Source organism: Nomascus leucogenys, chromosome 15 (genome assembly GCF_006542625.1).
Source record: "Nomascus leucogenys isolate Asia chromosome 15, Asia_NLE_v1, whole genome shotgun sequence".
Taxonomy (NCBI): domain Eukaryota; kingdom Metazoa; phylum Chordata; class Mammalia; order Primates; family Hylobatidae; genus Nomascus; species Nomascus leucogenys.
The window spans coordinates 58,810,070-58,825,887 of record NC_044395.1 but is presented as its reverse complement, the minus strand read 5'-3'; the positions used below and the strand labels follow the sequence as shown (position 1 = coordinate 58,825,887).

Sequence of the window (15,818 nt, the reverse complement as noted above, 5' to 3'; positions counted from 1 at the left end):
AAAAGACAAAATTTGAACAAAGTAGTCTGACTTCCCAGTACTTCCTCTTAATTTATCCTTATTGCCTGAGAAAAAGCTTATTAGTCCCTTCAGAACAGAAAAAGTGGTCCCTGGCACTAAATTCTTAAGAAAATCTATCAAGTAGGAGGATACAGAATGTCCTTATTGCCAGATAAAGTCCAGTGTTGTGGTATATGTAATGGAGGGTCACCAGAGGGTTTTTAGCAAGGGAGAGACACAATTGGATTTCCAAGGGTCTAATCTGATCCAACAACAGAATTTGTAATATCTGAAAAAAAATGAATAGATCACACATTCCTTAGCTAGTCTTTCCTAAATCTCATTTTACTTATCTTTAACTTTTGTGTGATGTCTGAATGCATTTGAAGTATCTTTGAAAGGAACATGCCACATATTTTGGCCAACCCCACATCTTACCCTCGTGTAGTTCGTGCTGTTACTATAAGTTGCAAAGCTTTGGCCTGCAGCCTCATGTGATGTATAATCACCACCTGCTTATTATCCACACCACTGTACATGAATTCCATTTTGTAGGTCTCTTCCATAATCTATAAAGGAAAGATAATTAACAATCAATAAAAATATCATAGTCTTACTTGAGAGCAGCATAGAATTCTACTGTTAAATGACCTTAGGTGAAACTCTGAACTGAGATTTTACATCCCTATGCTTTTAAGTGTTGAAAGAAATTAGTGTAGTATGCCTTCTCAAAAGAGAATAAATTATTTTGCCTATTTAAAAAGAAGACTGACCTGGTAATAAAATCATCTTAGTTGATGATGTGAAAATAATCACTAAGCAAACTGCAAAGCAGTGAAAGCACTGCTTCTTACCCTAAATGAAGCCCACTCTGCTGTGGGAACAAATTAATATATATTATGTATGGAAACCCAATCCCCACGAAGTCCTCAAGAAATAAGCCTCAGGAACTATTAACCATATGTTAGTTATCCTGACAGACTGTTCCATGGGCCTGGTTTGAGGGAGTCTGGGACGGAAATAAGTGCAAGAAAACATTGTCTATGACCCCGGATCAAGTCCCCGATCTTGCTCGGTTCTATCCAAATAAGTGATTTTCATCAAAATGATGCTTCTCTTTTCCTTCTGTGCTTGCCTCCCAGTGAACACTCTAGGGTCACGGAAATGACTCCAGACTCTCTTACAATTGGCAATAAGACAAGTTAAATTACATGAGTGTCTCAATCCCTTTCTATAAACAGGGAAGAACAGTACCAATATCATGAAGTTTCAAGTATCAAATGGAGCATGCAATGTGTTTATCACAGTATTTGGTATACAGCAATGGTAATTCCTTTCCTCTTTTCCTTCCAAATTATTGCTCCCTGGTCCCATCCTTCCAATGTGGCTCAATTATTGGGTTCTAGTCATTAAATTCTACTCTTCTACAATAAGCCACATACCAGGTCTGAGAAAGAGTCTGGATCAGACAAGAGTTCAGCACTGTAGTAGAAAACAGATTCTGGGTATCAGAGGATCTGGTCTCAAGTCCTGACTATATTACCTATAGCTCTATGAATTTAACCTTGCTGAGCCTTAACTGCCTCATCTCTAAAATAGACTTAATACTTATTCCTATCTAATGGGATTATTATGAGGGTTAATTAAGCTAATAGACTTGAAATCATTTAGTGAACTGTAACGTAACAGTAACAGTCACCATCATTAGCTTCCTCCTGGGTCATTTACAGACTCCCTGTCTGGAAGACTTGACCTGCAAGAGATCACCAAGTCTCAATACTTAGGTGCAAAGGGGAACTGCTCAAAGCTAAAAAGAAATAAACTAGAGACAAATAAAATCAAAGCCTACTTAATGAACTGCCCAGGACCTTTTAACGTTGAAGAGATGGTACAGGCTAAAGATATAAACAACCTTAACTGAGTTGGGCTACATTTTCAGAAGAAAGATTCATGATAGTAGAGACAGCGTTTCACCATGTTGGCCAGGCTGTCTCAAACTCCTAACCTTAAGTGATGTGCCCATCTCAGCCTCCCAAAGTGCTGGGATTACAGGCGTGAGCCACAGCACCCGGCCCAACTGCCACATTTTATAGAAGAGAAAAAATCCAGAGAATTTAAGTAACCTGCTCAATATCACTCAGCAAATCAGAGGAAGACCTGGGACTAGGACCCAGGTCCCCTGAGTCCAAAGTAAGTGCTGTGTCCCCTAGTTATGCTCCTTCTCATATCACTAACTTCTGTCATAGCCTAAAATTAGGGAGGCCACAGCAGAGGTATAGAGCTACAGGAAGGCCTCTGGCTCCACCTCGGACCAGACAATTCCTGGACAGAGACCTATTTGAAGGGAAGGTCTGAATAAGCTTACCTGTTTTGCTGCTGCCGAGGCCAAATCACTCTGCTTCAAATACAAAGGGGCAGCTACATTCCACAACTTTTCCTGCAAGGCCTACACAGTCAAATCAGGAGGGAACAGAATACAGAGGTCACAAAGACTGGCGTATCATTTGGGATTTACATTTTTGTTTTCCTTTGAAAGTCTACCATGAACAGGACTTTTCAATTAATCTTATTCTTTTAACCTAATAAGCTGTATCTATTATGGAGAAAGATGAGACCAATGGTTTGGGCTAAATGAATTCCCACCCATTTGATCCAATTCTTGGCCCAAAGGCTCTGTGTCCCAGATCAGTGCTTCTGGAAGCAGAGGACAGGAACTATGAAAGCTTCACCAGAATGCGCAGGCAAGCCAGCTTCCGGGCTCTAGGCACTCCTTGTTCCCAGAGCCACTGGACTAACCCAAGCCATCTAGATACGTCTTCCTTGACTGTGGTTCTTTTTTCTTTTCCCCCATGCTCATTATGTTATAAGCCCCAACCACTTTACCAACATATTCAACTAGAAATCAAGCAGCTTTCCTAGATTTCTCCCTCTTTCAATCTTTCTACATTCAAAACCATCACTAAGAGCCACGATTTTACCTTCCATCTCTCTCCTCACCTATCCATCCACATGACCTCATCTCTTGCACAAACTTCTGTGACAGCCTCTTATTTTCTCAGTCCTTCTGAATTACAGATGTAATCAAATGACATTACAGAAAACCTAGACTAACACTGTCCAATAGAAATATAACATGAGCTACATATATGTAATTTTAAATATTCTTATAGCCACAGTTTTTAAATTACAAAGACGTAAGTTAATTTTGAAGATACAAAGACTAAGTTAATTTTTTTAAAAAGTTTATTTAACCCAGTATATCCAAGATATTAACATTTCACCATGCAGTGTTTTTTAAATTATTAATTAGATAGTTTACATTTTCTTTTCATACTAAGTCTAAGAAATCCAGTGTGTATTTTGCACTTAGTAACACATCTCAATTTGGACTAACAACTTTTCAAGTGCTCAAGAGTCCCATGTATCTGGTGGCTATCAAATGAAACAGTGGTAGGTCTAAACTATATATAAACTATAGGAATTTCTGGAATATTTACTTCTAATCATTTCTTGTATGCATGTTTTTTGACAGTCGTAGTCAGAAAGCAGAATTAAGTTTGGGGATTAGATCATAATCCCAAAACATACAATCCCAAATGGTGAAATCCTGACATCCAAATTCTAGGGAAGTGATTAGTGTGTTTTGGGTTGTATGCAGGATAGTTGCATCATGTTAGTTGTATTATGTTAGGCACAACTATTACCATGTTATTGTCTTTATTTGGAAACTAAGTATGGCTTAAGGAGATGCGTATGAGTGCCAAGCTGACAAGGGGTGGACTTGTGGACCTAATTTTAGGTATCAGCTTGACTAGATTAAGGAATATCAGAAACCTGGTAAAACATTATTTTGTTTTACACATTGAGGGTGTGTCTATGAGAGTGTTTCCAGAAGAGATCAGTGTATAAATCTGAGTGTACTAGGTGGAGACTATCTGCCCTCAATGTTGGCAGGCACCATCCAATCAGCCAGTGGCCAGGAGAGAACAAATACTAAAGACAAAATGGGCTGGGAGCAGTGGCTCATGCCTGTAATCCTAGCACTTTGGAAGGCCGAGGTGGGTGAATGACCTGAGGTCAGGAGTTCGAGACCAGCCTGACCAACATGGCAAAACCCTGCCTCTACTAAAAATACAAAAATTAGCCAGGCATGGTGGTGCACACCTGTAATCCCAGCTACTTGGGAGGCTGAGACAGGAGAATTGCTTGAACCCAAGAGGCAGAGGTTGCAGCAGTGAGCCGAGATCACGCCACTGTATTCAGCCTGGGTGACAAGGTGAGACTCTGTCTCAAAAAAAAAAAAAAAAGAAAAAGGCAAAATAGCAAAACGGACTCTCTGGGTTCTGCTGCTTGGATATCAGAAATCTGACTCCATGAAAGTGCATTATCACAATGCTGACTTTGTGTATAAGCATTAAGTGTGTACATAAAATGTTGAAACTTCCTCGATAAATGAGATATCCTTTTTGTACATCTGCATTTGTGAAAGATAAAATTTCTTGAGATCTCAGCCCTTTGGGTGACTGCATATGCAGTGGTGACCCAGCACAGTTTCCATCAATCTCGTCAAAAGACTTGAGGTTGTTGGGCACAGTATTTCAGATGACCACAGTTAAAAAGCTGGGTATACACAATTAACAACCAAAGTGATATGCATTTATACCTTTCCCTTTATGACCAATTTCTTTATAAATAGGGCTCATCTGCTCATAACTGTTATACCCACCCAACTGTCATTAGTAACCTGAGTGTTTATGCTTGCAAAAATGTATGTTGTTATTGTCTATTTTATTATATTAAGTGGTGTATAAAGTATTCTGTTGTGTTTTTATGTTTCTCAAATAAATTCCCCTTTAAAAAATAAATATCTTTAAATTTTTTAAATTATTTCTTCCATAATTATATTTTGGGGATTTTGATATTTTCTGGGCTGTGGTTTTTGGGATTTTAGACTTTTTAGGGATTTTAGTCTTTTGGAATTTAAACAGTTGGCCTTGGCCTGCCAAAGTGCTAAGATTACAGGTGTGAGCCACCGCACCTGGCCTTCAAATGAACATTTTAAGAAAACAGTCTAAAACTTCATACAATTCCTTTGCTAATCAAATTATACAAAACATTTACAACCTTGGGATTCTAACTAAAATGATTATCCAATCTGCTCTAATTATATTATGATAAAAGAATTCTCCCCAAATTTACAAATTCCTGTGAGTTAATATTTCATTAATTAGAGACAAATGTAATCACACTGCAGAGTACATATTTCTCCATCGTCAAGTGGTTGCATTAAGACCATAAGTTTTACAACTTATGGCCTCACACACTGCTGGATCCACAAAGATGCATTTTTAGCAACACAATCATAAACGGAATGGATGCAAACCAACCTTGATGAGAAGTAGTTGACAGCGAAGATAGGTGGCAGAGAAATCAGCTACTCCTGCCAGTTCAGATTGAAGTTCTCCAAGTCTTTGCAGATCCCTATAGTAAATAAAACCCCAAGGCAAACACAGGATAAGGATAATGCCACCAACATAAAGATCATGTCAAAAGCATTTTATCATTTTATACCTAGTAAACTGGTCCTACGTTTTTAAATGACAACACTGAATGTTGGAGTGGTTATAATAAAATTGGTTCACTCACACTGCGATAGTAGTTTAAGCTGATGTAACCCTTTTGGAAAGCAAAACCGTACTGTTATAAAGGCACATATATGGTAAAATGTTTTGATTCATAGCTTTACGCTGAAAAGTAACACTAAGAGAAATATTCAACAGAAATGAAATGCTTTATGGGTCATAATATTCATTGTTATGTGGACTATTATAGTAAAAACTCAGTAGCTACTTATTCAACGGTGAAAGAAATATTGAGTAAATTATGATGCATCCAATCACGTAAATTTGTTTTTATTATACTTTCAGTTCTGGGGCACATGTGCAGAATGTGCAGGTTTGTTACATAGGTATACACGCGCCATGATGGTTTGCTGCATCCATCTTTTTTTTTTTTTTTTTTTTGAGGTGGAGTCTCGCTCTGTTGCCCAGGCTGGAGTAGAGTGGTGTGATCTCAGCTCACTGCAACCTCTGCCTCCTGGGTTCAAGCGATTCTCCTGCCTTAGCCTCCTGACTAGCTGGGATTACAGACACACACCAGCACACCCAGCTAATTTTTGTATTTTTAGTAGAGACAGGGTTTCACCATGTTGGCCACGCTGGTCTCAAGCTCCTGACCTCGTGATCTGCCCGCCTCGGCCTCTCATAGGGCTAGGATTACAGGCATGAGCCATCACCCCCGGCCCAAGTAAATATTTTATAGCCATTAAAATAAGAAATGGTTAATAAGGTGTATGATCTCAACTATGTAAAAACTATACAGAGGAGAAAAATACATTGAGGGAGTTTTCTGGATAATGGTAATAGGGTGCTCTTTAGTACCTTCTCCCAACTATGCTTTATTTTCTGAGTTTTTAAGACAATGAACAAGTATTTTTTTGTATCAGAAAAAAACATTATTTTTTAAAAAGGTATTATGGTAGACACTGTTGGTTGCCTGTCCAGTTAGCCATTCTCCACTTCTTTATTACTAATTGAACTCTGATTTTGTTCAAGGGAACATGTCCCCAAGCCCAATTCCAAGTAGTATCTGATTGAACTAAGCCAATGAGTGCACACCGTCTGTCTGGATATGCGACCTGAGTTGACCTTATCAGTTCAGATGTTAAGTACTTTATTCCATGCTTACAACAAATTGGTGTGTCTGTCTGTCTCCCGCTGGACTGGGCAAGGATGCTTATAGCCCTGATTGCCATTGGCAGCATACTGTAACTCTAAGGGAAAAAACCTTAAGATAAAGCCAATACTGAAGACAAGAAAAGTCCAAAGAGAAATAAAGAAACTAGGTCCTCAATGACATAAATAAGCCACTTAATCATATCATATCTCCAATTTCTGGACATCTAGAAAAATATCTTAGTCATGCAACTGCTATATAACAAAATATCATAGACTGGGTGGGTTATAAACAACCGAAATTTATTTCTCACAGTTGTGTAGGCTGAGAAGTCCAATATCAAGGCACCTACAGATTTGGTTTCTAGCGAGGGCTCATTTCCTCATAGGTTGCACCTTCTACATGTATCTTCTTATGGCAGAAGTCACAAACGAGCTCCCTTAGGCCTCTTTTAAAAGTTATTAATCTCATTCATGACCTAATCACCTCCCAAAGACCTCACTTCCTCATAACATCACCTTGGGGTTAGGATTTCAGCATATGAATTTGGGGGAGACATAAACTTTCAGATCATAGCAGGAAATAAATAGCCATTATAAGCTAGCTTGTGAAAAGCATCCTAACTGGATGTAAGTATAGACACAATGACTGTAACCATATGAAAACATATCTGCCTATAGTAAGAAATTAGAAAGTGTCATACACAAATAAAATAGTTGTTCTAGAATTATTGGTGATTTAAAACATTTAGTTTTCATATTTATGCAGCCAAAAGACACATGAAAAAATGCTCATCATCACTGGCCATCAAAGAAATGCAAATCAAAACCACAGTGAGATACCATCTCACACCAGTTAGAATGGCGATCATTAAACAGTCAGGAAACAACAGGTGCTGGAGAGGATGTGGAGAAACAGGAACACTTTGACACTGTTGGTGGGACTGTAAACTAGTTCAACCATTGTGGAAGTCAGTGTGGCAATTCCTCAGGGATCTAGAACTAGAACTAGAAATACCATTTGACCCAGCCATCCCATTATTGGGTATATACCCAAAGGATTATAAATCTTGCTGCTGTAAAGACACATGCACACGTATGTTTATTGTGGCACTATTCACAATAGCAAAAACTTGGAACCAAGCCAAATGTCCAACAATGATAGACTGGATTAAGAAAATGTGGCACATATACACCATGGAATACTATGCAGCCATACAAAATGATGAGTTCATGTCCTTTGTAGGGACATGGATGAAGCTGGAAACCATCATTCTCAGCAAACTATTGCAAGGACAAAAAGCCAAACACCGCATGTTCTCACTCATAGGTGGGAATTGAACAATGAGAACACATGGACACAGGAAGGGGAACATCACACACCGGGGCCTGTTGTGGGGTGGGGGCCTGGGGGAAGGACAGCATTAGAAGATATGCCTAACGTTAAATGATGAGTTAATGGGTGCAGCAAACCAACATGGCACATGGATACATATGTAACTAACCTGCACATTGTGCACATGCACCCTAAAACTTAAAGTATAATAAAAAAAAGAAAATGTTTCTTTAAAAAAAAAATTTAGTTTTCTGAGTAGTTAATACACACTTAAGGTATAGAATTCAAAGGATATACAATTAAATTAAATTAAATTAAATTAATCCCCCTTCCTACGCCTGTGCCCTGTAGCCCTGCCACTCTGTACACTTTCCCAGAGGCAACTACTATTACCAGTTTCTTTTGAATTTTGAGATATGCCATGCATTTTCAAAAAGTACTGGTTTTCTTTACTTCTTTTTTAAGGGAGGAATGTGAGTGTGTGTTTGTGTATTACCTAACCATCTCAGCATTCATAGAAAGCTGCCTCATTACTTTTTAACAGCAACATTAAATTCTGAATAGAAATGGAAACTGTGGGAAACCTTAAGGTTTGAGTCATTTGGGAAGCTGTCTGTTTCAGAGCTGGCATAACACATCAGGTTTCACAGTAGCCTGGAAAAAACCATCCACTGGACTATGCCACTTCCTCTCATCTCATGCTGGGCAGGTAACATTATGATAGTTAACGATGCCTCCTAGGGACTTTGACATCAAGAAGGAGATGCCTACAAAGGGGCAAAGAGTAAATTACTCTCAAACTGATTGAAGAATTAATGTATGATACATATCACTTCTTATTCATTTGGGTTGCGTGAACTGGTCCTGGAGGGCCTACCCAAAGCATGGGAACCCAGCACAATGAAAGCCAAGACCATAGACTAGCTAAGCCCAACTGTGAAGTGTGAGTTTGGTGGCCAGATGGTCTCTTCCTTTCACTTCTCTGATTTTTCTCTTGCAAGAGGCAGCCCTGAAGTATTCTATTTCAGAAGCATTTGTGTTTCCTCTCCAGGAAGATTCTGCCTTCTATGACAATTATATAGAATACAGACCAACTAACTAACTGATTCCAAATGTTATTTTATTCCCCTGCCCTGGAATTGTAGCAGTTGTTCTGAAGTGCACAGAACAAGATGTAACCCAATCCAACACAATAAGCCATAAGAAATCTGAACTTCTGTACAAACAAAAATGGAAACTTGTTAGCTCTGGGAAAAATCCTGTGTCCCAGTGTTTCCTCTCTTTATCTCTGTATGCTCACAATTCTCAGGAAGCCTCAGTCTAGACATCCATCAGGAGACTATGGGCTCTAATGAGAAAGATACACCGAGCACATTCTATGTGCACTGTACTGTGCTAGCTGTTTCCTTACTTGAGCTCACTTAATCCTCACAATATGAATTGCAATTAATCCTATTTCACTGAACAGGAAACTAAAGATCAGAATTTAAGTGGCTTGCCTAAGGTCACAGAATAAACAACAAAACAGGACATGAACTAGACAGAGTCAGCTCTGACTCCAGAAGTATTTTTTTAACCATATCATATTGCATCTCATTTATTTATTTGCTATTAAACTCTTTTCATTTATTAATTACATCAAACACAGATGAGACCAAACTAATTTAAAACTAGATACAGCTAGGTGCGGTGGCTCACAACTGTAATCCTAGCACTTCAGGAGGCCCAGGCAGGTGGATTGCCTGAGCTCAGGAGTTCGAGACCAGCCTGGGCAACACGGTGAAACCCCATCTCTACTAAAATACAAAAAATTAACCAGGCGTGGTGGAGTGCGCCTGTAGTCCCAGCTATTCGGGATGCTGGGGCAGGAGAACTGCTTGAACCTGGGAGGCAGAGGTTGCCGTGAACCAAGATCGCACCACTGCACTCTAGCCTGAACGACAGAGGGAGACTCCATCTCCAAAAAAAAAAAAAAAAAAAAAAACTGGATACACTGGGCCACTTTTCTTTAGATGCTATCAGGCAGAGCAAAACAGTTCCTCCCAGGAACACACACATTAGCAATCTATATGATGCCACTATGCCACTATGTGTAAACACATTTACATATAGTGATTCTTTTTAAGCTTACACAATAGGCTGAATTAATTATTTAAATCACTATTAAAGATCGTCAAAAAGATTCTGGATGTGCAAATCAAATGTAGTTTATTTTTTTCAATCTCTTAGAATCTCTAAAAATCAAATTTATAATTAATCTCTCTTAGTAGCTTAGTAGAGCAAAAAGGAATGTTAGGAAATACAAAATAAATACGAAGTCTTGGTGACTTCTAAAACACCATCTTTATTCCTGCACCTAGATGATGACAGATTACAAAAGTGTATTTCTACTCCTTAATTACTAGACCAGTTCCAATACTACACAATAGGTGCTCTCCCTTAAAGACAATAAAAGTTTCAAAGCAAAAAGAGGACTTTAAAGAATTCAACTAAAAAATCCCATGTTCTTTAATGGTTAGTGTGTAAAAGAATTCCCATAAGAAAAGTAGTACATTTCTTTCTATCTCTGATAAATGAAGTCCTTTCTGTTTCAGATTACAATGAGCTATTTTACTCCAAAAGAACAATTCTCTATTATGGAACACTTCTAAGGTGATATGGTTCCTGAAACAACAGTGTGTATAGCAACAGCACTTTCATGGACTTAACACAAAAATGTAAACTTTGAAAAACAGGAGGTCACTATTCGTATTGAGAAATAGCAGACAAATGACTGCAGCATTCCTTAAAAGACAATCCCCTTCAACCCTGCTAGTGAATTTAAACATGATTACATTTATAAAATTTGATTTACTTACAAAATGTCAAGAGCATGTCCAGTATGTTAAATAAGCCATAATTAGTTAAATTTTTTTTTTTTTTTTTTTTTTTTTAGACGGAGTCTCGCTCTGTCGCCCAGGCTGAAGTGCAGTGGCGTGATCTCTGCTCACCACAAGCTCTGCCTCCCGGGTTCATGCCATTCTCCTGCCTCAGCCTCCCGAGTAGCTGGGACTACAGGCACCCGCCACCACACCCAGCTAATTTTTTGTATTTTTAGTAGAGACGGGGTTTCATCGTGTTAGCCAGGATGGTCTCCATCTCCTGACCTCGTGATCCGCCCACCTGGGCCTCCCAAAGTGCTGGGATTACAGGCGTGAGCCACTGCGCCCGGCCAGTTAGTTTAAATTTTAAAGCAAACATCTATAAATGTCCAACTATTATCTATGTAACTGATATTCTCAAAATGCTTTTACCACATATCATTACAATAATCTTCACAACAGTGCTACAGGCACAAGCCACAGCATCTGGCTCATAGGTGAGATCTTCATTGGGTTAAATGGCTGTTTGGATTACAAAACAGGACACTGTATATGACAGTGAAATTTGTTTTACACTCATACTAACAAATACATGGCTCCAGTCCTCATCAGAGAACCTTCTGTATGAAAGGCTAAATTTCACTCCATGACAACTCTGTAAGTTATGGAGAACCCCAAGGGTCAACTGATCTAATCTCATGTGATACAGGACTCCCCTGTAAATCACTACACATCACAGAATATAGATTTTAGAGTTGACAAAGCTGAACTCAAATCCTGGTTCTGCCTCTTCTTAGCAAATTACTTCACGTCTGTAATGATGGTTGTAAAGCATCACAGGTGCCCTCAGTGCTATGGTCCATCTGCTTCCCTTTCCAGATTTGTCACCATCTTTCCTATGCTCCTGAATACACACTCAAGCTAGAAACACAGAGCCCCGAACTTAGAACAGTGATCTGGCCGGCCACTGCCTAGCAAGACTATCACCTCAGGAAACCTAGACCAGGAAGGTGAGTACCTTCTAAAAGCCAGCACTGCAGCTGATCACCAAATTGGCTAGCTTTTGTGCCTTTTGCACTTGCTTTAGGGCCAACAGGATAAAATTGTCAAGGACAAAATCTAAATGTTTATTTAGGTGGGGATGAGTCAGGAAGTAGACTTTATTTTACTGGGCTCAGGGCCAAGAACCTCATTCAGTGGCCTCCAAAACTAAACACTTTGTGGAGGGAGAAGAGAAATTGCTTCACAAGAGGTATAGAAAGGACTGGAATCTCCGCTTATAGAGCTGTGGACTGCCCAGAGCTTACAGCAGGGTCAGCAAATTTTTTCTGTAAAAGGTCAAATAGTAAATATGTTAGGTTTTACAGGCCGTATAGTCTCTGTGGCAACTACTCAACTCTGTGATTGTAGCATGGAAGCAACTATAGACAATACCTAAACAAATGAGCGTGGCTGTGCTTCAATCAGATCTTACATACAAAAGCAGGCAACAGGCCAGCTTTGGTCCACAGGCTGTAGTTTGGTGACCCCTAGTTTAGAGTACTGTTACTGGCACATCACAGGCACACAATAAATATCAAGTATATGATTCAATGTACAGTGGCAAGAGAACAAACTGTCACTAAAATCATTTCAACCTTAAAAATAATTCAGTTTTCCCTATCTTTTATTGTTACTGATTACAGTGATGGTATTCAGGTGAACACTCTGCCATTCAGAATATCATTTAGGCTTAGCCTGTGCAGCTAATGCAGCTTCTTCACACCACACAGCCATCTCTGACATATTTCAACTTGTTAATGATTCATGTTCTGCAGCCCTTTTGGCTGATGCTATCACTGCAAAGCAGTGATATGTGTGAGTCCATTCATTATGGTAACAAGCTTTCACTCAAGCTTTGTTTCTTGCAGTATCTATCATTTCTAGTGTGATCTCCTCCACTGATTTTTAAAAATCCACTCAACAGTAGGATTTTCTTGTTGAACTGTGAAGGCCTGTGCTTGGTAGGGACTTTGTGAATCATCCCTGCTTGGGTCCCAGAGCTACTGGGGGGCCCATCACTGGAGTAGCTGGTGAGACCCTCCAGGGCATGAGAGTTGCTATGGGCCTCCGTGTGGCTTCCAGAGGCTTCCCAGAGGCACAAAGACTATGTGACCCAGGTGGAAGCTCAGGAGGCTCACGCTGGACACATGCTGCACACTCTGGCTCTCCTGTGGCTGCAGCTGCACCCACCTACCCAGCATTCTCCCCACGAACTGTCCAGCCCAAGCCCATGGCACTCCCAGGGGAGCCCAGGACACCCTCAACTTTTTATTGGATTACTGGAGTATCAGACCACCCATTTATCTCTCAGTTCCTCGCTCCCACCCCTGCACCCAGCAAGTCACCAAGTCTCCCAGGTGAGTAAACTGGAGCTAACAGCAGTTGGTACTTACAGCATACACTGGATTTGGCTCACTCACACGTGGTATTCCTATCTTCATCTACTGTATCTTCCTAGACTACATAAGTTGCAAAGTTAAAAACTGCATTTCTCAGATTCCCTTGAGCTAGGTTCCAGACATGATTTATTATCAGTCGATCAAACACATTCGCATGAGTTTTGCACAGGGAACAATGTTAAGTGGGGAGAAAGGCAGAATGCAAGACATGGTTCTGGAGCCAGTAGCTTTACTGGTAGCATCCTGACTCAATAGGCAGCTTCCTGATGATAGCAGGAACATCAGCCTCCTTGGTGGCTCACTCACTGTGTGGCTCTGGAAATCATTCCTGGATATTCCACCTAGTCTGTTTCTTTAGCCTTCCCAACAACTCTGTGAGCCATGTAACATTCTGTAATACATTTCTTTCTGCTTAAATTAGTTAAAAGCCTCTTTTGTTTTCTGCAGATGAACCCTGAGCAATAAACTTGACTAAGATCAAACAACTACAAGTCATGTGTTGTTTAACGATGGAGATACATTCCGAGACATACACTGTTATGTGATTTTTGTCACACAAACATCATAGCGTATATTTACACAAATCTAAATGGTATAGCCTACTACACACCTAGGCTATATGGTATAGTCTGTTGCTCCTAGGCTACAAATCTGTACAGCATGTTAAAGTGCTAAATACTATAGGCAAGTGCGACACTGGTTACAATGGTAAATACTGGTAAATATGGTAAACAATGGTAAATATCTGTATATCTAAACATAAAAAGGGCACGGTAAAAATATAATCATGGGACCACCACAACGTTGTTATTCAGTGCAGGACTGTATTAGCTCAGACGTTAACCAAAATGAGTCTGCCTTCAAAGCTCCACTCACTCAATCACTATACTACACCACTGCAGCTCTGGGGGGCTGTTGTCCCTCAGGTCTCCCAGCTCTTCTATTGTCTGCTGAAGTTGGAATTCTCTTCCGCACATGGACTACAAAACTGACATGCTCAGTTATCATTTCATACTAGCTAAAGCATCTTCTCCTTTGTGAAGCATCCCTCACCACCACTACTATGATGGGTCGGGGACTTTCATCTGTTTTTCCACAGCACTATGCTTCTCTTCACTGTATCATTTATCAAATTGATGATTTCTGGGTCCTGTAATAAACAGTGAGTACCTTAAGAACAAATGTCATTTCTTATTTCTCTCTACCCTCAGCAACTGGCTTATTAGAGTAAACAAACAGTTAATGCTGCTAAGTGAATGAATGACCTAATATAAAGGGAACATAACTTGGAGGATGGTTCAGTTGGCCGGCTTTATAACATGTTAAGATGCAATAATGGACAGGAAAGCATGAACAAAGTACAAAGCACTGTTATCCACCATCATAAGTCTTTGTCTATATCCATCTTGTCTACATGGGCTCTCTAAGGGCAGAATCCTAGCTAGCTGATCTGTATCTAGCACAGAGCTTGTTTCTTAGTGTATGGAATGAAATCATCCACTAAAAATTATTAATTGAATGTGGCTGGTACCAAATACTCTTCAGGGCAGATCAAGAGATCTCAACCAAGATACAAATGATATGATATAATATTTTTCTTTCTTTTTTTTTTTTTTTGAGATGGAGTCTCACTCTGTTGCCTAGGCTGGAGTGCAGTGGTGCGATCTTGGCTCACTGCAAGCTCCACCTCCCGAGTTCAAGCGATTCTTGTGCCTCAATCTCCCAAGTAGCTGGGATTACAGGCGCGTGCCACCACACCCGGCTAATTTTTGTATTTTTAGTAGAGACAGGGTTTCACTCAACGGGGCTGGTCTTGAACTCCTAGCCTCAAGTGATCCTCCCGCCTCGGTCTCCCAAAGTGCTGGGATTACAGGCATGAGCCACCGCACCTGGCCGATATAATATTTTTCTCTTTTAAGGGCAAACAATAAAAAATTTAAACTCATTTGCTTTTAGCAAAAGCAGTACTGTTTGCTCTTAAAAGATATAATTTTTTTAATCTTTTAAGAGCAAACAATATTGCTTTTGCTAAAAGCAAATGAGTTTAAATTCTTCTCATATCATTCAGGCCACTTTGAGAAGGTCTGGCAGAGCCTTTTGGTTGTTCCCCAATATCTCTCTCCCATTCTTCCTGAGTATTAGAGTCATCGCATGTAAACCGGGCATTATTCACCCAGAATAAAGACTGTGTGTCCTCGCTCCTTGAAGTGAGAGATGGCCATGTGACTTAAGTTCTAGTCAATGGAATGCAAGTAAAATTAGAGTGTACAACTTTTGGGAAGTGTCTTTAAACAAACCACAGGGTGGAGATGATACCTTTCTCTTCCCATTTCCTTTTCCCCACAGGATGGAATACAGGGGGGACAGTTAGATTCTGAATTGTTAAGCAGAGGCTGCTTGATGCAGAAGATGGAGACACAAGAAAGAATGAGCCTAGGCCAGGCAC

The 15,818-nt window shown here is 39.8% G+C and overlaps 1 protein-coding gene across 3 annotated transcripts in view; it reads right to left on the bottom strand.

Annotated features, from left to right (window-relative positions):
• INTS4 (integrator complex subunit 4) overlaps window positions 1-15,818 on the bottom strand; it is a 127,428-nt gene that overhangs the window by 25,329 nt on the left and 86,281 nt on the right. For all 3 annotated transcript variants that reach the window (XR_004033592.1, XM_003254669.1, XM_030828890.1), the window contains exons 16-18: window positions 5,388-5,481; window positions 2,366-2,446; window positions 439-569 (exon numbers count right to left, since the gene is read on the bottom strand). Coding sequence is in view for 2 of the 3 variants with exons in the window: in XM_003254669.1 (XP_003254717.1) it covers window positions 439-569; window positions 2,366-2,446; window positions 5,388-5,481 (306 nt within the window). In the remaining variant the exon portion in view is untranslated. The remainder of the gene's footprint in view (window positions 1-438; window positions 570-2,365; window positions 2,447-5,387; window positions 5,482-15,818) is intronic.